Source organism: Ahaetulla prasina, chromosome 18 (assembly GCF_028640845.1).
Source record: "Ahaetulla prasina isolate Xishuangbanna chromosome 18, ASM2864084v1, whole genome shotgun sequence".
Taxonomy (NCBI): Eukaryota; Metazoa; Chordata; class Lepidosauria; order Squamata; family Colubridae; genus Ahaetulla; species Ahaetulla prasina.
Window position 1 is genome coordinate 1,633,285 of NC_080556.1, and position 20,912 is coordinate 1,654,196.

Here is a 20,912-nt window from a genome sequence, read left to right on the forward strand (position 1 = left end):
GCCCCCGCCATTTCCCCCCTCCCCTGCTCTTCCACTTTTTGACACACTCCCATTTCAGCACTCCGTGCCAAAAAGTTTCACCAACACTGGTATATAGTTTCCTGCCTGAGCAGGGGGGGTTGGACTAGAAGACCTCCAAGGTCCCTTCCAACTCTGTTATTCTGTATGTTTCTTTGACGAGCGCTGCGGGATGAATTGGAATTGGAATGGCGGAACTGGAAGAATGAAATCAGCCATCCATGAAGTCAATCAGATCGTGCTGACTGGCGCGAAAAAGATAAAGTTTTTCTTTGAAACCCGAATGGTGCAATGTCCATTGGTGTCTTCAGACATCTTGTCTTGTTATTATTTTGTGCAACGTGACCTGATTGTTCTTAGCGTCCATTGGAGCTGGCAGGCTAATACAGTGCAATAAATCAATGTCATTTGTTACGACACTTTTTTTACAGCTTCTATCATTCGAGCCAATTGTTCTCGTTGAGCAACATTGAAGAGCTACCTCTGAAGTGCCAGAATGAACAAAGCAGCCTTCAAATTGAAATTCGGGTAGTCCTCTACCTACGGCCCACAACCGACTCCCCAATTTTCTGCTGCTTGGTGAGAAATTCGTTGGTTTTAATATAATATAATATAATATAATATAATATAATATAATATAATATAATATAATATAATATAATATAATATAATATAATATAATATAATATAATATAATATAATATAATATAATATAATATAATATAATATAATATAATATAATATAATATAATATAATATAATATAATATAATATAATATAATATAATATAATATAATATAATATAATATAATATAATATAATATAATATAATATAATATAATATAATATAATATAATATAATATAACAACAGAGTTGGAAGGGACCTTGGAGGCCTTCTAGTCCAACCCCTGCCCAGGCAGGAAACCCTACACCATCTCAGTCAGATGGTTATCCAACATTTTCTTAAAAATTTCCAGTGTTGGAGCATTCACAACTTCTGCAGGCAAGTCGTTCCACTTATTAATTGTTCTAACTGTCAGGAAATTTCTCCTTAGTTCTAAGTTGCTTCTTTCCTTGATCAGTTTCCACCCATTGCTTCTTGTTCTACCCTCAGGTGCTTTGGAGAATAGTTTGACTCCCTCTTCTTTGTGGCAACCCCTGAGATATTGGAACACTGCTATCATGTCTCCCCTAGTCCTTCTTTTTATTAAACTAGACATACCCAGTTCCTGCAACCGTTCTTCATATGTTTTAGCCTCCAGTCCCCTAATCATCTTTGTTGCTCTTCTCTGCACTCTTTCTAGAGTCTCAACATCTTTTTTACATCGTGGTGACCAAAACTGGATGCAATATTCCAAGTGTGGCCTTACCAAGGCATTATAAAGTGGCACTAACACTTCACGTGATCTTGATTCTATCCCTCTGTTTATGCAGCCCAGAACTGTGTTGGCTTTTTTGGCAGCTGCTGCACACTGCTGGCTCATATCTAAATGGTTGTCCACTAGGACTCCAAGATCCCTCTCACAGGTACTACTATTGAGCAAGGTGCCACATATCCGGTACCTGTGCATTTTGTTGTTGTTTTTTTGGCCTCAATGTAGAGCCTTACTTTTTTCCCTGTTGAATTTCATTTTGTTAGATAGCGCCCAATGTTCGAGTCTGTCAAGATCCTTCTGTAACTTGAGCCTATCTTCCAGAGTGTTGGCTATTCCTGCCAGCTTGGTGCCATCTGCAAATTTGATGAGTTCCCCATCTAAACCCCTTTTTGCAACTTTTCTTCCCACCGCTCTTCAGTGAATCGCTGCAGTTGGTAAGCGAGTCACCCGATCGTTTAGTGAATCTGACTTCCCCGTTGACCTTGCTCGACAGAAGGTCGCAAATAGGGGAATCACACAACCCTGGGACACAGCAACAGTCCTAAGTCCATGCCAGTTTCCAATCGTGCGATTTCTGGGGATGCTATAAAGCTTATAAATCCCTTTTTTCAGTGCGGTTGTAACTCCAAATGGTCACTAAATGAACTGCTGTAAGTTAAGGATGACCTGTAGTCTATTGAAAGCTTTAGCTGAAACTCTGACTATACAAATTATATTGGCTTTGAACGTTGGCAATATTTGCCCGATATTCTTTCCACCTGCAGGATTCTCCTACGATTTGACGCGTTTGTTCAAGGAAGCATTTTTTACGATTGCTGACAGAAATTAGCCAAAAAAAGAAAGAAAGCTTTATTTCACTTATTTTCTTCAAACATGCCACATTTTATTTTAAGGATGGCAGCTATTTCTCTTCCCGCACAAGTCCAGGTGATGCTTAATTTCTGAATGTTATCACTTGCGGGCAAAGAAAATTCTTAATTCTAGGTTGGATCTTTCCTGGATTAGTTTCCATCCGCTGTTTCTTGTCTTGCCTCCTGGTGGTTTGGAGAATAAATCAGAATAATAGAGCTAGAAGGGACCTTGGAGGTCTTCTAGTCCAACCCCTCTGCTCAAGCAGGAGACCCTGGATCATTTGAATCAACCAATCAATCAGAATAGAGCTGGAAGGGACCTTGGAGGTCTTCTAGTCGAACCCCCTGCTCAAGCAGGAGACCCTAGACTATTTTAATCATAGAGCTGGAAGGGACCTTAGAGGTCTTCTAGTCCAGCCCTCTATTTAAGCAAAAGACCCTAGATCATTTCAATCAATCAGAACAGAGTTAGAAGGGACCTTGAAGGTCTTCTAGCCCAACCCCCCTGCTCAAGCAGAAAACCTTGTACCATTTAAGACAAAGGGTTGAAACTTCTGATGAACAATACAGATGAATGTGGAAGCAGACTTAAATGTATTTTGTGGTTTTAGCCGCACCCCGTGTTTGTTTTCTGCAACAACCCACTCGCAGTTATTTTCCCACAACAACTATGTTGTGGGCTGGGCTGGGCTGAGAAGTGCTTTGGCCCAAGGAGACCTATAACGGCTTTATGTCTAAGGGAAGACTAGAACTCCCAAGCTCCCTGATGCTAATCCATCTTTTTAATCCCTGTATAAAATGGCTCACTTCATACGTTGGATGTTCGTTGAAGTTTTTTTTTGTTTTTGTTTTTTAGGAGCAACAATATCCAAGTAGGTTTTGTTAGGAGCAGCCAACACTCACAGTTGTAAAAATAAAAATTCGGGTGCTTGGGAGAATGGGGTTGTTGTTTTTTTTAATTTGCATTTATATCCCGCCCTTCTCCGAAGACTCAGGGCGGCTTACATTGTGTTAAGCAATAGTCTTCATCCATTTGTATATTTATATACAAAGTCAACTTATTGCCCCCAACAATCTGGGTCCTCATTTGACCTGCCTTATAAAGGATGGAAGGCTGAGTCAACCTTGGGCCTGGTGGGACTTGAACCTGCAGTAATTGCAAGCAGCTGTGTTAATAACAGACTGCATTAGTCTGTTGAGTCACCAGAGGCCCTGACACACACACCCTTGAAACTGAAAAAAAAGTGACTTATGGCCATTTCTCACACTTACGACCTTCGTCGCCATCCCCAGGATCATGTGATCAAAGTCCAAGCACTTCATACTTATGACCGTTTGCTGTGTCCCGAGGTCATACGATCCCCTGTTAGCAACCTTCTCACCTTGAGGGGCATCCAAGTTCCCTTAACAACCAGGTGACTAACTTATGGGCTGCCACGATTCACTTAGCGACGATGGCCAGGAACCTCGTACAATGGGGGCAAAGCTCCCTTAGCCAATGTCTCACTTAACCACAGAGATGTTGGCCTCCGTGGAGGGCGTAAGTCGAGGTCTACCTGTACCCTACCGCCTTCTTACCCATCGTCTGTCTTATATTCTGTGTCAGATTCCCTTTTTCCTTCTCGTTTTTCCTCCAACATATGATAAAGAAAAAATCTTAACTGCTTAATGCTGGCAAATAGGAGGTTCATTAGACGGGATTGGCTAATGTCTTACTCCCGCATTCAAACTTGTTCTCCTGGAATTTCTGATATATACTTAGATAACTTCGGGGTTCGTTCAGAGCAACTGTTAGCTCCTGGTTGAGTTCAGACTAGTCCAAGGTGAAGTTTACGTGCAACCGTCTCCTGTCTCGCTTCTTTTTTTCTGACGTTGAAGATTAAAGAGGAAGATTTGGTTATCCTGAGCTGTTTCAGTTCTTTTGATTTTTTAAAAATATATATCTATATCTACCGAGGCCGATGATAGAGCGACGGACTCTTGAACCCCTGGGCAGCTAACCAAGCTGGACTTCTGCAGAGTTGTTACCACAACTTCTTGTCTACAGAAAAGAAAATCCAGCTATGGGCACCGTATAGCTGGATTTTGAAGATTTTTTTTCCCCCCTTCTTCCTGATGTGGTTTGAACCAACTCTACAATCCCTGCAGAATTACTCCTCGGCTGCTCCAGGTTAGTTTGCATCTTCAGTTGGTTTTGTTTGTGTGTGTGTGTGTTAGGTTTGGGGAGTTATCCTAAACAGCAGAGGGATCAGACTAGGAAAGAGCTGCTAAAACTGAATCGGTCTACTCTTTTCGCCGTGCCTGTTGGTACCTGGGGTTGCAGCCTTGCATCAAAATAAGAAGAGTGCAGGAGAACAGCTCTGAAGCTGTACATGTTCCTTACAAGGGGAAGGAATCATCAATCAATCAGGAAAGAGCTGGAGGGGACCTTGGAGGTCTTCTAGCCCAACCCTTTGCTCAAGCAGGAGACCCTAGACCATTTCAATCAACTTCTGGTGGCAAGCCGTTCCACTGGTTAATTTTTCTCACTGTTAGGAAATTTCTCCTTAATTCCAGGTTGCTTCTCTCCTTCTGGTCCTTTGGAGATTAGGTTGACCCTCTCTTTTTTGGGGGGCAGCCCCTCAAATATTAGAATATTGCTATTATATCCCCTCCTGGTCCTTCTTTTCTCTAGCCCGGCCAAACCCAAATCCTGCAACCGTTCTTCATATGTTTTTGTCTCCAGGCCTTTAAGCTCTTCTCTGCGCTTTTCCCAAAATCTCAACATCCGCCGTTGAGGAAACATTTTGAGGAAACCTCAGGACAAGTGAAACCATCCGAGGTCAAAGGAGGAGGAGGAAGAGGAGGAGGAGGGGACAGCCGCCACAAGCTGCAATTGTTGGGAAGAAGCATGGGGTGTAAACCAAATTGTGGCTTGCTGACAGTCGCAACCGTTGGGGCAGTGCTCGCCATCTTTGGAGGAATCCTGATCCCAGTTGGAAATTACTTCGTTGACCAAAAAATAAAAAAGGTAATTCGTGTATTTCTGCGTGCTTCTTTCACTTCCTTCCCAACATTTGCCGGGCGTAAGCCGGCGCTCCAAGAAAGAGCCTGCCGCAATTCCATCTAACCTTTTCCTCACTTAGGGGAAGGGGGGAAAAATCATATTAAAATGTTGTCGTTTTTCCCACCCACCCCCCTCTGCAGGAAGTTGTCATCGAAAATGGTACAATTGCTTACGAGAACTGGATTATTCCGGGAAGTCCCATTTTCCGACAGTTTTGGGTTTTTGATGTCCAGAACCCAGAGGAGGTGATGGAGAACGGTTCGGCTCCGATACTTAAGCAGAAAGGACCGTACACTTACAAGTAAGTCCGGGACCTGAGGATGGGGGTGTCTTTGGAAGATGCATTCCTCGGCATTGAGAACAGTTAACCGGTGGAACGGCTTGCCACCAGGAGTTGTGGGCGCTCCATCCCTGGAGGTTTTCAAGAAGAGAGCGACTGAAATGGTCTAAGGCAGGGGTGTCAAACTCAAGGCCCGGGGGGGGCTAGATCTGGCTCGCGGGGTGCTTAGATCTGGCCCGCGGGGTCATATTATATTGGAAGCAGCAAAAGATCCGCCCGCGGTGCCTCTGGTTGCAGGAGGCAGCTTAAAACGGAGCTCCGAAGCCCGTTTTCGCTGGCAGAGCGCTCGGACCACCATAAGCACCCCCAAAATAAGTGATGTCAAGCTGGCCACACCCACCCTGGCCACGCCCACGCCCACCCCCCCAAGGTCAAACACAACCCTGATGCGGCCCTCAATAAAATCGAGTTTGACAACCCTTGTCTAGGGTTTCCTGCTTGAGCAGGGGGTGGGACTAGAAGACCTCCGAGGTCCCTTCCAGCTCTGTTCTTCTATCATCCCTCTGGATCAATGAACCAGTGGAACGCCTTGCCTCCAGAAGTTGTGAATGTTCCAACACTGGAGGCTTTTAAAGACGAGACCCGACAACCATTTGTCTGAAATGGTAGAAGATAAAGAGCAGGATTATTTCAGACGAATGGCTGTCCAGTCTTCTCGCGAAGGCCTTCAGCGATGGAGCGCCATTGATTTCTGGTGGCAAGCTGTTCCACAGGTTAATTGTTCTCACTGTCAGGAAATTTCTCCTTCGTTCTAGGTTGCTTCTCTCCTCCATTAGTTTTCCATCCCTTGTTTTCCTGTCCTGCGGGACAAAGCAAGCCATTCCACTGATTAATTGAACAGGGATTGTAGAATAACGGAGTTGGAAGGGACCTTGGAGGTCTTCTAGTCCAACCCCCTGCTCAGGCAGAAGACCCTATTACCATCTCAGACAAGTAGCTGTCCGGTCTCTTCTTGAAGACCTCCATTGATGGAGCAGCCACAACTTCTGGAGGGAAGTTGATTAATTCCGCGGGTTGATTTTTTTCAACATTTAACGATTGGATTTCCTTTTTCTTCAAGGATGCGCTATATTCCCAAAGAAAACATCACTAAACATGAAGATGCCACTCTGTCTTACCTCCAGCCGAATATCGTCCTTTTTCAACCTCATATGTCGGTTGGGCCGGAAAACGACACTTTCACGACCGTCAATCTTGCTATCGTGGTAAGCAAGCCCCCCCCCCCACACACACACCCTTAAAATTTCTAACATCTGAATATGAAACTGTAATAATAAGTCGGTTGGGTTCGGGTATTCTCAGGGCTTTGGAATAATGTAATCATAATTATCAGAATAGAGCTGGAAGGGACCTTGGAGGTCTTCTAGTCCAGCCCCTCTGCTCAAGCAGGAGAACCTTCCTAGACCATTTCAATCAAACGATCAGAAAAGAGCCGGAAGGAACCCTGGAATGAGTTCCTTCCAGCTCTATTATTCTTTATGCCAAAGCCATTAATTCTCCCGACTCTATTATTCTACGTTCTCTATGTTCTAAATCGGGTGCTTCACAGCAGAAGCAACGCAGCCGGTTGGACCACGCATGCCTTAACTTCACGGCCTGTATGAGCATCATTGTCCCCCTCCTGTATCTTTCCGCCCCCTCCCTCCCAAGAAGGAAAAAAGCCAACACAGTTCTGGGCTGCATAAACAGAGGGATAGAATCAAGATCATGTGAAGTGTTAGTGCCACTTTATAATGCCTTGGTAAGGGCACACTTGGAATATTGCATCCAGTTTTGGTCGCCACGATGTAAAAAAGATGTTGAGACTCTAGAAAGAGTGCAGAGAAGAGCAACGAAGATGATTAGGGGACTGGAGGCTAAAACATATGAAGAACGGTTGCAGGAACTGGGCATGTCTAGTTTAATGAAAAGAAGGACTACGGGAGACATGATAGCAGTCTTCCAATCTCTCAGGGCTGCCCCAAAGAAGAGGAGTCAAGCTATTCCACAAAGCACCTGAGGGTAGAACAAGAAGCAATGGGTGGAAACTGATCAAGGAAAGAAACAACTTAGAACTAAGGAGAAATTTCCTGACAGTTAGAACAATTAATCAGTGGAACGACTTGCCTGCAGAAGTTGTGAATGCTCCAACACTGGAAATTTTTAAGAAAATGTTGGATAACCATCTGTCTGAGATGGTGTAGGGTTTCCTGTCTGGAAAGGGGGTTGGACTAGAAGGCCTCCGAGGTCCCTTCCAACTCTGTTGTTATATTATATTATAAGTAGCCAACACTGCAGCAGCTATAAAAGGTCTTGGGAAACTCCTGGGAGTATCAGCTAATCAAAGAAGTGTTACTTAATACTCTTTATAATGAAAATGCTTGTAATCTTATCCTTCTTCCCGAAGGGAAGAGATTAATCCCATCCCTAGATGGGTGATTGATGGGTGTCCCTGCCCTAATCCTGTCAGTTTCTGTTGTTTATTGACTTGATTCAGCGTGTATCTGCATTCCAGCTGCAACTGTTAAGTGGAGCTATTAACTGAAAGGAGGAGATAGAGAGAGGAGGAGGAGGAGGAGGAGGAGGAGAAATACTCTTGCACTTTAGTTTTCCATCCCTTGTTTTCCTGTCCTGCGGGACAAAGCAAGCCATTCCACTGATTAATTGAACAGGGATTGTAGAATAACGGAGTTGGAAGGGACCTTGGAGGTCTTCTAGTCCAACCCCCTGCTCAGGCAGAAGACCCTATTACCATCTCAGACAAGTAGCTGTCCGGTCTCTTCTTGAAGACCTCCATTGATGGAGCAGCCACAACTTCTGGAGGGAAGTTGATTAATTCCGCGGGTTGATTTTTTTCAACATTTAACGATTGGATTTCCTTTTTCTTCAAGGATGCGCTATATTCCCAAAGAAAACATCACTAAACATGAAGATGCCACTCTGTCTTACCTCCAGCCGAATATCGTCCTTTTTCAACCTCATATGTCGGTTGGGCCGGAAAACGACACTTTCACGACCGTCAATCTTGCTATCGTGGTAAGCAAGCCCCCCCCCCCACACACACACCCTTAAAATTTCTAACATCTGAATATGAAACTGTAATAATAAGTCGGTTGGGTTCGGGTATTCTCAGGGCTTTGGAATAATGTAATCATAATTATCAGAATAGAGCTGGAAGGGACCTTGGAGGTCTTCTAGTCCAGCCCCTCTGCTCAAGCAGGAGAACCTTCCTAGACCATTTCAATCAAACGATCAGAAAAGAGCCGGAAGGAACCCTGGAATGAGTTCCTTCCAGCTCTATTATTCTTTATGCCAAAGCCATTAATTCTCCCGACTCTATTATTCTACGTTCTCTATGTTCTAAATCGGGTGCTTCACAGCAGAAGCAACGCAGCCGGTTGGACCACGCATGCCTTAACTTCACGGCCTGTATGAGCATCATTGTCCCCCTCCTGTATCTTTCCGCCCCCTCCCTCCCAAGAAGGAAAAAAGCCAACACAGTTCTGGGCTGCATAAACAGAGGGATAGAATCAAGATCATGTGAAGTGTTAGTGCCACTTTATAATGCCTTGGTAAGGGCACACTTGGAATATTGCATCCAGTTTTGGTCGCCACGATGTAAAAAAGATGTTGAGACTCTAGAAAGAGTGCAGAGAAGAGCAACGAAGATGATTAGGGGACTGGAGGCTAAAACATATGAAGAACGGTTGCAGGAACTGGGCATGTCTAGTTTAATGAAAAGAAGGACTACGGGAGACATGATAGCAGTCTTCCAATCTCTCAGGGGCTGCCCCAAAGAAGAGGGAGTCAAGCTATTCTCCAAAGCACCTGAGGGTAGAACAAGAAGCAATGGGTGGAAACTGATCAAGGAAAGAAACAACTTAGAACTAAGGAGAAATTTCCTGACAGTTAGAACAATTAATCAGTGGAACGACTTGCCTGCAGAAGTTGTGAATGCTCCAACACTGGAAATTTTTAAGAAAATGTTGGATAACCATCTGTCTGAGATGGTGTAGGGTTTCCTGTCTGGAAAGGGGGTTGGACTAGAAGGCCTCCGAGGTCCCTTCCAACTCTGTTGTTATATTATATTATAAGTAGCCAACACTGCAGCAGCTATAAAAGGTCTTGGGAAACTCCTGGGAGTATCAGCTAATCAAAGAAGTGTTACTTAATACTCTTTATAATGAAAATGCTTGTAATCTTATCCTTCTTCCCGAAGGGAAGAGATTAATCCCATCCCTAGATGGGTGATTGATGGGTGTCCCTGCCCTAATCCTGTCAGTTTCTGTTGTTTATTGACTTGATTCAGCGTGTATCTGCATTCCAGCTGCAACTGTTAAGTGGAGCTATTAACTGAAAGGAGGGAGATAGAGAGAGGGAGGGAGGGAGGGAGAGAAATACTCTTGCACTTTATTTTTTCAATTTCTTTTTTTATTGAGAAAGTTTCACAACAAATTTTTCCCCCTTTCCTCTCATGCCCCCTCCCCCCTCCCTTCACAAACCCCCCTCCCCCCTCCCACCCACCCCACTTCCCGGAACAAACACAAGGTATAGTTAAAAATAAAACAAACATATGCTAAAAAAATTTCCCTCCCAACTCAATTATACTCCTACAATTCTCATCAGTTCCTAACTTCCCCCAAAACAATCAGAAATAATACATCCTAATCATTCAAAGGCAGTCTGATAACTCTTAGTCTGATATCTACTTTGAATATAGTCAATCCATTTTTTCCATTCCTTTAAGTATCTTTCTTGCGTATTGTCTTTCAAAAAGGCTGGCCAGACAACAGAAAGAGAAATTAGAGGAAATAACAGGATTTGAAATTGTAAAAAAGGTTAAATATTTAGGGGTTTATATTACATCATTAAATGTGAAATTGTATAAGAATAATTATGAGGTTTTATGGCAAAAAGTTCAGAAGGAGTTGATTGTTTGGAAAAAATTGCAATTATCGTTGTTGGGGAGAATAGCTGCTATTAAAATGAATGTTTTACCTAGATTTTTATTCCTCTTTCAGATGATACCAATAATTAAGAAAGATAAGAATCTGGAGGAATGGCAGACGGGAATTAATAAATTTTTAACTGGTCCTCTGAACTGCCTAAACAATTTATTAACGGTTCGGGCAAACCGGTGAGAGTTATAGGTATATTGGTATTTATTGCAGGCTGCACCGGCGTTGTATAAAAGCGAATTTCTTCAAACCTTGATGAATATCTGGATGAAATCGTCAAAATCAAATTTCCTCCAAACTAGGACTGTGAAAGAAATACTTTGGGGCTATGAAGATCCTTTCTTGAAAAAAATCCCCATTGTAAAAATGGATACAGTTGTTGGAGTGTTCTACCCTGTAAGTATGAACTCAGAGGGGGAAAAAAAATCGATTACCGGTGATGTTTATTTTAAGAAAATTGTTCTAGATCAGAAGCCTTGCTGATATCATTCTATTCCATTGGACGTTAGGAGCAAAAGTGATAGCAAAAATGGGATTTTGATAGGGGTATAAAAGTAATTTCCTTGTGTCATTGGGTGATGTACCAATCCGATCTAGAAATCTAAACAGGATACCTAGACTGTACGTTTTATTTTATTTATTTTATTTTATTTATTTATTTTGGCACACAGTATATATAAGCATAAGCATGAAATAACTATATAATATATAAGCATATATATATATAGGTAAGAGTATGTAATAACTATATTAATTGGATATAACGAAAAGAAACAATAGGACAGGAAGGGTAGGCACGTTTGTGCTCTTAGGTTAAAATATTCGTCAATTCCACACCCCTATGTTGAAGTCAAATACATTTTCCTTTCTCATTCCAGGCCACAAGCAATAAGAGGGAATAATATTCAAGTTAAAGTAAGCTTTGAAGAAAATTATCCTTCCTAAAACCTTTGAAATAGAAATAGAATAGAATAGAATAGAAATAGAATAGAATAGAATAGAATAGAATAGAATAGAATAGAATAGAATAGAATAGAATAGAATAGAATAGAATAGGAATAGGAATAGAAAATATGGAATGGAATGGAATGGAATGGAATGGAATGGAACGGAACGGAACAGAACAGAACAGAACGGAATAGAATAGAATAGAATAGAATAACAGAGTTGAAAGGGGCCTTGGAGGTCTTCTAGTCCAACCCCCTGCTTAAGCAGGAAACCCTACACCACTTCAGACAAATGGTTACCCAACAGGTTTTCAGGGAGATTATTTTAAACTGGGTGGGTTTGTTCTGAAAAAGACACAAATGGTTTTTTGTTTTTTTTGAAGCTGACTCAGGACATCTTCAAATATTTTTTTTATTTCCTGATCTGTGCCGATTTCCATGTTTGGATGTTTAGCTAAAAGGGAAGGTCTCCATGCCCTAGGTACCTAGAAACCCACAATGCTGGCTAAAAGTCAGAAAAAGAAGAATGTTAAACATAACCGAGATTTGGCACTGCGGATTTTTAAACCCTTAGAAAAAGACTCATTCATTTTTTGCTTCTCTCTCTTTCTCTCGTTCAAGTACAATGAAACCTTTGATGGCCCTTACCGGATTTATAGTGGCAAAAATGATATAAACAAGAAAGGAACGATCATCACTTTTAATAATAGCAGGTATGATATATTTGGGGAAACGCACCTATATCTTTTTTCTTTTCCTTCAAAATTGACAGTTTAATTTAGCGGGTCTGTTTTTCTTTTTTTCTTGAGCTCTTGCAACACCTCCGTTCTTACATTTCCTAGCGCAGGTGCAAAATATTCTAAGCGTAGGAAGATATGTTGGTTGGGATATGGTGCAGGCAGTCCTTGACGTACGACGACAGTGGACCCCAGAAGTTATGTCACTAAGTGAGACAGTTGTTAAGAGAGTTTCTGCCCCCATTTTACCACTTATCTTGCCACGTTATTTTTCTATTTTCCTTTTTCTTTTCAAAGGACCCTCCAATATCGGACAAGTTATTGTAGCATGGTGAACGGCACTGGTAAGTATGTCAGTGGAACAGCTTTGAATTTCTGTGCAGAACACACACCTGTGTAAATTTAGGCATGCGTTAAAAATACTTTTGGGGCCTGGAAGTCCAGGTGCAAAACTCCTAAAGATTCCCGCATCAACGCATCGAATGAATGAATGAATGAAGCGAGGGAGGGAGGGGGGCGGAGAGAGAGGGGGGGAGGGAAGGAAAGAAGGAAGGAAGGAAGGAAGGAAGGAAGGAAGGAAGGAAGGAAGAGACGGAGGGAGAGAGAGAGAGAGAGAGAAAGAAAGAAGGAAGGAAGGAAGGAAAGAAAGAGAAAGAAAGAAAGAAAAAGAAAAAGAAAGACATAGTGTAAGCTGCCCTGAGTCTTCGGAGAAGGGCGGGATATAAATGCAAAAAAAAAAGGAAGAAAAAGAAAGAAAGAAAGAAAGAAAGAAAGAAAGAAAGAAAGAAAGAAAGAAAGAAAGAAAGCGTGCTACTGCTTTTTCCTTTGGCATGCATTTAAAATATTTCAGGTTGGAACTGAAGTCCAGGTGCTAAACTCCTAAAGATTCCCACCTTGATGCATCAAATGAATGAATGAATGAATGAATGAAGAAAGAAAGAAAAAGAAAGAAAGAAAGAAAAATGGAGAAAGAAAGAAAGAAAGAGAGGGAGGGAGGGAGGGAGGAAGGAAGGAAGGAAGGAAGGAAGGAAGGAAGGAAGGAAGGAAGGAAGGAAGGAATCTTTTAAGAAGAGATTGGACCACCGCTTTTCTCAAATGGTCTAGGCTCTAGGGTTTCCTGCCTAAGCAAGGGGTTGGACTAGAAGACCTCCAAGGTCCTTTCCGACTCTGTCCTTCTGTATTTTTGAAACCAGTTGCCAGGCTCACAAACTCACTAGATGCTCTCCTTGTAACTCACAGATGCGACGTCGTTCCACCCTTTTGTCAAAAAGAGCGAACAGCTCTATTTCTTTTCCTCGGATGTGTGCAGGTAAACGATCTTGAACAAATGGGTGGGTGGGTGGGTGGGCGGCAGGAGGTCGTTCCTTTGCTCCAGACAGCCAGGGAGCCACCCTCAACCTATGACCGCAACAGCCAATTTCTGTTGCTAAGTAAGGGAAGTTGCGGGTGCTCCAAGACTGGAGGTTTTTAAGGGGAGGTTAGCTGAGCAGGAGATTAAACTAGGAGACCTCCAAGGTCCCTTCCAGCTTTATTCTGATTAATTGACTGACTGATTGATTGATTGAAATGGTCGAGGGTCTCCTTTTTGAGCAGGGGGTTGGACTAGAAGACCTCTAAGGTCCCTTCCAGCTCTATTCTGATTGATTGATTGATATGGTCTAGGGTCTCTTGCTTGAGCTGGGGGTTGGACTAGAGGACCCCCAAGGTCCCTTCCAGCTCTATTCTGATTGATTGATTGATTGATTGATTGATTGATTGAAATGGTCTAGGGGTCTTCTGCTTGAGCAGGGCAGGGGGTTGGACTAGAAGACCTCCGAGGTCCCTTCCAGCTCTGTTATTCTATTAACGCCTATTATTTTCGCGTCTTGCAGGTCCACCTTTGCAAGATTCAATCGGGATCTGACCGTGAAGGACATCCCACTCTATCGCTTCAGTATCCCTGGTTCAATTTTGGCTTCCCCTGCCACCAATCCCGACAATACGTGTTTCTGCTCCGATCGGGAGGCAACCAATAACTGCACCTTGAAAGGGTTCCTGGATATCACCAGCTGCAAAAAAGGTAACCCAAAATAAGACAGAAAAGGGGGAAGAAATCTTGTTCGGAGCCAGAGCAGAACCTGCAAGATTCTATTCCCGGGAGCCATGGCGGCGCCAAGTGGGGAATGCAATACGGGCTGCCCTCGTCTTACCCCCCAAAACTGAGCGCAACCGTTCCGTCGCTAAGCAAGACAGCCGTGAAGTGAGTTTTGTCCCCGCTGGTCAAGGGTCTCCCTGCAGTTTGTTCAGTTAGCGACAGGGTTGTTCAGCGAATCCGGCTTCCCCGTCAAAGGTCACCAGAAGGGATTGCGCGATACCCACCCACCCACCCCCGGCGAACTCTGCGACCGTCATAAATAGGACCCGGTTGCCAAGCGTCCGAATTTTGATTGGGAATGCTGTGAAGGTCACGACTGTGAAAAATGATCTTAAGTTTGCTTGGGCGGGGAAAGGGGGGAGGGGTTGGACTAGATCAGGGATCTCCAACCTTGGTCCCTTTAAGACTTGTGGACCTCAGCTTTGCTGGCTGAGGGACTCTGGGAGTTAAAGTCCACAAGTCTTAAAGGGACCAAGGTTGGAGACCCCTGGACTAGATGACCTACGAGGTCCCTTCCGACTCTTGTTAATCTGTTCACACACAAAGTAAACCCAGAGCACGTTAGAGAGAAGTGCCCTGGGCTCTCGCACAAGTCCGAAAGCTCGGAAGAAAATGGAAAAAAAAACTTTCCATTAATATAGCTGAACCCCTAAGTATTATCTTTGATAAAGCTTTCACTACCAGTTCTCTTCCCAAACTTTGGTCACTAGCCACAGTCATCCCCATCTTCAAAAAAGGAGACCCCAGCTTAGTCGAAAACTACAGACCGATCTCCCTTTGCTGCGTCACCTGCAAAGTCATGGAATCTATCATCAATCAATCCATTACCTCACACTTAGAAACTAACAACCTACTCTCCAACAAACAATTTGGTTTCAGGAAAAAGTTATCATGTAACTTACAACTTCTCCACTGCAAAAACATATGGACTTCAAATCTAGATCAAGGCAAATCAATAGATGCAATCTACATAGACTTCTGCAAAGCTTTTGACTCAGTAGTACACGATAAACTTCTCCTTAAACTAACATCCTATGGCATCTCAGGACCCCTCCACAAATGGATATCTGCTTTTCTGTCTAACAGACAACAAGTGGTCAAAATTGGCAATGCTTTATCAAATCCTGTTCCTGTCAAGAGTGGCGTTCCTCAAGGCAGCGTCCTTGGACCAACACTCTTTATTCTATACATTAATGATCTTTGTGACCATATCTCAAGTAATTGTGTTCTCTTTGCTGACGATGTCAAACTATTTAACACCACAGACAACACTTCTATCATTCAAAACGACCTTGACCATCTAACCGCTTGGTCTAAAAATTGGCAGCTCCAAATTTCAACCAGCAAATGCTCAGTCTTACATATAGGAAAAAAGAACTCTAAAACTAAGTACATACTAGATGGACATTACCTTACAGACGACCCCATCCCGTTAAAGACCTTGGAGTTTTCATGTCAAATGATCTAAGTGCCAAAGCCCACTGCAACTACATAGCAAAAAGCTCTAAGAGTTGTAAACCTAATTTTATGTAGCTTCTTTTCCAAAACACCACACTACTAACCAGAGCATATAAAACATTTGCTAGACCAATTCTAGAATACAGCTCACCTGTTTGGAACCCTCACCACATCTCTGACATCAATACAATTGAACGTGTCCAGAAATATTTTACAAGAAGAGTTCTCCATTCCTCTGAAAACAACAAAATACCTTATCCCACCAGACTTGAAATCCTAGGCTTAGAAAACTTGGAACTCCGTCGCCTTCGACAAGACCTAAGTTTAACTCACAGAATCATCTATTGTAATGTCCTTCCTGTCAAAGACTACTTCAGCTTTAATTGCAATAATACAAGGGCAACCAATAGATTTAAACTTAATGTAAACCGCTTTAATCTAGATTGCAGAAAATATGACTTCTGCAACAGAATCATCAGTGCTTGGAATACTTTACCTGACTCTGTGGTCTCTTCCCATAATCCTAACAGCTTTAACCAAAAACTTTCTACTATTGACCTCACCCCATTCCTAAGAGGACCATAAGGGGCGTGCATAAGCGCACAAACGTGCCTACCGTTCCTGTCCTATTGTTTTTCTTTTCTTCTTCCTATATATGTTTATATGTGTATATACTATATAATCTTTTTGTATGATGTTGTGACAAAATAAATAAATAAAAATAAAAGACAGAAACCCCTGGTTCCGCTGACCGACTCAGACCGGACATGACGTGTGACATGAAATCAGAAGTGAGATTCGTACTGGTTTGAGCAAACCGGTAGTCGCGACCTGCGGGCCGGCCGGCCGGCTGCCCCGGCGCTACGCCGTCCTATTTAGCCACGTTTTCTAAGCCGCGCACATGCGTGCAAGCCCCGCGCGCAGTGGTGGGATTCAAATAACTTAACCGCCGGTTCTCTGCCCTAATGATTTCTTCCGACAACCGGTTTGCCAAACTGCTCAGAAAGTTAACCGCCGGTTCTCCTGAAGCGATGCGGAATGGCTGAGCAAAGCGTGTGCACGGATGGTCGCGCGCACATTTTCAGTGCTGGGTGAACCGGTAGGTAAATTATGTGAAACCCACCTCTGGACATTATCTACTCTGCAGATTTCCATCCGGCATCTGGAACAGAATGGCATTTGATGATCCCGTTTGCCAAGTGCACTTTTTAAAAAAATTTTATTTCCACAGGGAAGCCAGTCCACATCTCGTTGCCTCATTTCCTGCACGCAAGTCCGAGCGTATTTAAATATGTGAAGGGGATGCAGCCCAACGCCGAAGAGCATACCACCTTTCTGGACGTGGAACCGGTAAGTGGAGTGCAAATTGCACTCTGAAAGGAGAATTATCCGTAGCTCCTTAATGCTGCTGATCCTTGATGGATTCCGGCCCGTTTTGGCACAAAAATTCAAACGATTTGTTTGGTTTTTTTCAGATTACGGGATTTACCTTGGCCTTTGCCAAAAGGCTGCAGGTGAATTTATTGGTGAAACCCAATCTAAAAATCACGTAAGTCTCAGCGGGTTTTTTTAATGACCCATTGGGGAAAGGCGACCTGGCCGACGGATTGCTGGGATGCTTATCAGAGGCTTATGGGCAACAGCATCTCCGGCAGGGGCGGAAATCTGCAAGATGACAGGCCAATAGAGAGAAATGAAGGATCGGGGGAGGGGGGGACACATGACAGCTGGGTTCCAGTATTTGAACCCCCAAAGAAGAGGGGGGTCAATGTATTGTCCAAAGCACCCGAGGGCAGGACAAGAAACAACGGACGGGAAACTGATCAAGGGGAGAAACAACCTGGAATTAAGGAGAAACTTCCTAACAGTGAGGACTGTTAACCAGTGGAACAGCGTGCCACCAGAGGTCGTGGGTGATCCGTCACTGGGGGCTTTTAAGAAGCGATTGGACATCCGTTTGTCTGACTTGGACTAGGGTCTCCTGCTTGGGCAAGGGGTTGGACTAGAAGACCTCCAAGGTCCCTTCCAGCTCTATTCCGATTGGTTGGTTGGTTGGTTGCCATCCACATTACAGATCAAGCTTCATCCATGAAAAATAGAACAGCACTTAAAACCAACAAAAAAAATACGGTAGCCATTTTTTGCTTTCTCCCAAGGCAGCTAACAAAACTTCTAATTCTTTCTTTCTTTATCGTTTTCTGCAGCGCGCTAAAAAACGTCAAACATCTCTTTTACTTTCCTATTTTGTGGCTGAATGAGGTTAGTGGGTTTCTCTCCTCGGGGCGGGCGGGTTGTCAGCGGGGGGTTCCTTTGGAGTTTGGCTCTTCGAACTCCACCCGGGATCCATGTGGATTGTGAACCCACTCAATACAAACAATCTGCAAGGAAGGTCTGGAAACGAGATCTCTGGGAAGGGATGAAGAGAAGAAGGGTTGCAGGATTTGGGTATGGCCAGTCTAGAGTAGAGAAGGACCAGCGGGGACACAATAGCAGCCTTCCAGTATTTGAGGGGCTGCCCCAAAGAAAAGGGGGGGTCCAATTATTTTCCAAAGCACTGGAAGGCGTTTTACGAGAAGCAACAGGTGGAAACTCATCCAGGAGAGAAGCAACTTAGAACTAAGGAGAAACTTCCTGACAGTGAGAACAATTAATCAGTGGAACCTTATATATATATATATATATATATATATATATATATATATATATATATATATATATATATATACAGTCTGGTGATTGGATCAGTTTGTGACTTGCAATAACCTTCTTTCCTGGGCAATCCATTTTATGCAGAAGTGTGTAAATTGCAAGGTAGCACTGATTGGGGCATAGAGGAGAACCTGGTTGGGTTATTCGGGCTGAATTGTCCAGTTGAAATGATGCTGAAAATGCTAATCTTTCTTTCTTTCTTTTTCTTTCTTTCTTTCTTTCTACCTTCCGTCCTTCCTTTGTTTCTTTTTTCTTTCTTCCTTCCTTTCTTTCTTTCGTTCCTTCCCTCCCTCCCTTTCTTCCTTCCTTTTCCTTCCTTCCTTCCCTCCCTTTCTTTCTTCCCTCTTTTCATTCCCTCCCTCTTTCCTTCTTCCTTTCCATTTTTCCTTTCTGCACTTTCCATCCTTCTTCCCCTCCCTCCCTCTTCCTTCCTTCCTTCCTTTGTCTTTCTTCCTTCCTTTCTTTTTCCTTCCTTCATCCCTCCCTTTCTTCCTTCCCTTCCTTCTTTCTTCCTTCTCTCCCTCCCTCCCTTTTTCTTTCTTCCTTTCTGTCCTTCCTTTCCTTCTTTCCCTCCCTCCCTCCCTCCCTTTTTCTCTTTTTCTTTCTTTCTTCCTTTTCCTTTCTTTCCTTCCTTCCATCCCTCCCTCCCTCCCTCCCTCCCTCTTTCTTTCTTCCCTTCCTTCCTTTCCTTCCTTCCCTCCCTTCCTCCCTTCCTCCCTCCTTCCTTCTTTCCTTCCTTCTTTCTTTCTTTCTTTTCTTTCTTCCTTCCCTCCTTTCTTTTTCTCTCGTTTCCTTTCATCTTCTCCAGACGGCTATTATCAGTGATGAGAAAGCAGAATTTTTCCGATCGAAAGTGACCAACAAGATCAAGTTGCTGATCCTCCTCCAATTGGCGCTAATGATCGTCGGGTCTCTGACCTTTCTGGGATTCCTATTCGCTTTTTTCATTTGCAAAGGGAAGAACCCAAAATGACTCAAGTCAGGTTTAGAATTTAAGCTCTCTCAATTCATTTGTTCGGAAAGACTCTCGGTTCCACCGGATTCTGGGTTCCGTGGTGGGGCCCTAAAAATTGTGCGTAGCGAGAAAAGAGGAAAAGAATGGCAAACTTTCAAGCTAATGGATAATAATATTCTATGTGATATTATATTACATATTATCTGTGTGATGATATTCACACCCAACCAGATTTTCAAAGTTTGCGAGTGACGCGGAACTCTGGAAAGATTGCTGTCATGCAGGGCAGTTTTGTTTTTAACGGTGTGTTTGTAAGTGCGACTCGCACTTAGCAACGGGACATCCTGTATTTTCCATATGGCCCCAACCCTTTTCAGAATCCTGAATTGGGACGTTTGCTCTCCCACGTGCTCTTCGCTGAATTTAGGGGGTTTTAACGAGGGAGACTCCAGCCAGGTGTTTTACTAAGTGGGTAGATACTCGTTTCGCTATTTTATTGTCATTTTTGGAGGGGTTTTTTTTTTTTTTTGGAAACTGCATTTGTTGTTAAATTGTGAGCCCCTCCTCCCCCCGGAGTTGGTTTTGAAATCAAGTGGCATATAAGTCAAATAACATTGCAAACACCAGTCCCTGTTCATGAACAGAGAAAGGAAAGAGATACCTAAATAATGGGTTAGACTAGAAGATCTTCAAGGTCCCTTCCAGCTCTGTTTTCTATTCTATTCTATTCTATTCTATTCTATTCTATTCTATTCTATTCTATTCTATTCTATTCTGTTTCTTATTCTGTTCTATTCTATTCTGTTCTATTCTGTTGTAGTCTATTCCTTATTCTATTCTATTCTGTTCTGTTCTGTTCTGTTCTGTTCTGTTCCATTCTATTCTATTCTACATTCTACATTCTATATTCTATTCTCAAAGTAACAGTAACAAGAGTTGGAAGGGACCTTGGAGGCCATCTAGTCCAAACCCCTGCTCACGCAGGAAACCTATTCTATTCTATTATTTTGAATTCTATTATATTCTTATTTTCTATATTTATCTATTTTCTATATTCTATTCTAATACTATTTTCTATATTATTCTATTCTATTCTATTATTATTTTTTATATTCTATATTTTTATTCTATTATTATTTTCTATATTCTCTTCTCTTCTCTTCTCTATATTCTATTCCTATTCTATATTATTCTATTTTCTATATTCTATTCTATTACTATTTTCTATATTATTCTATACTATTCTATCTATTCAGGTGTCTTTTTTCTATTTTGTCTATTCTACACAGTATCTTTTTTCAAAAATTAACCCTATCATCCAAAAATAACAACACCTTTTGTTATTTTTATGATAACCACGGAATCATAGTGTATAAAAATGTCCAGAATGACGGCCGGTTATA

General features: G+C 42.7%; 1 protein-coding gene across 2 annotated transcripts; it reads left to right on the plus strand.

Moving 5' to 3' along the window:
- The first annotated feature begins 4,029 nt into the window (after positions 1-4,029).
- On the plus strand, positions 4,030-20,889 carry LOC131187124 (platelet glycoprotein 4-like). Of its 2 annotated transcripts, XM_058161318.1 has the most exons (13): positions 4,030-4,416; positions 4,972-5,256; positions 5,433-5,593; positions 6,693-6,837; positions 10,783-10,965; positions 12,138-12,229; positions 12,551-12,597; positions 13,493-13,562; positions 14,125-14,312; positions 17,077-17,195; positions 17,321-17,394; positions 18,050-18,104; positions 19,363-20,889. In XM_058161318.1, exons 2-13 carry the CDS (start codon positions 5,137-5,139, stop codon positions 19,525-19,527), a joined length of 1,419 nt encoding a protein of 472 aa, XP_058017301.1. In that variant the 5' UTR covers positions 4,030-4,416; positions 4,972-5,136; the 3' UTR covers positions 19,528-20,889. The 2 variants fall into 2 exon arrangements, with proteins under 2 accessions (XP_058017301.1, XP_058017300.1); XM_058161317.1 differs by lacking the exons at positions 4,030-4,416; positions 4,972-5,256; positions 5,433-5,593; positions 6,693-6,837 and adding an exon at positions 8,502-8,647.
- The last annotated feature ends 23 nt before the right edge of the window (positions 20,890-20,912 follow it).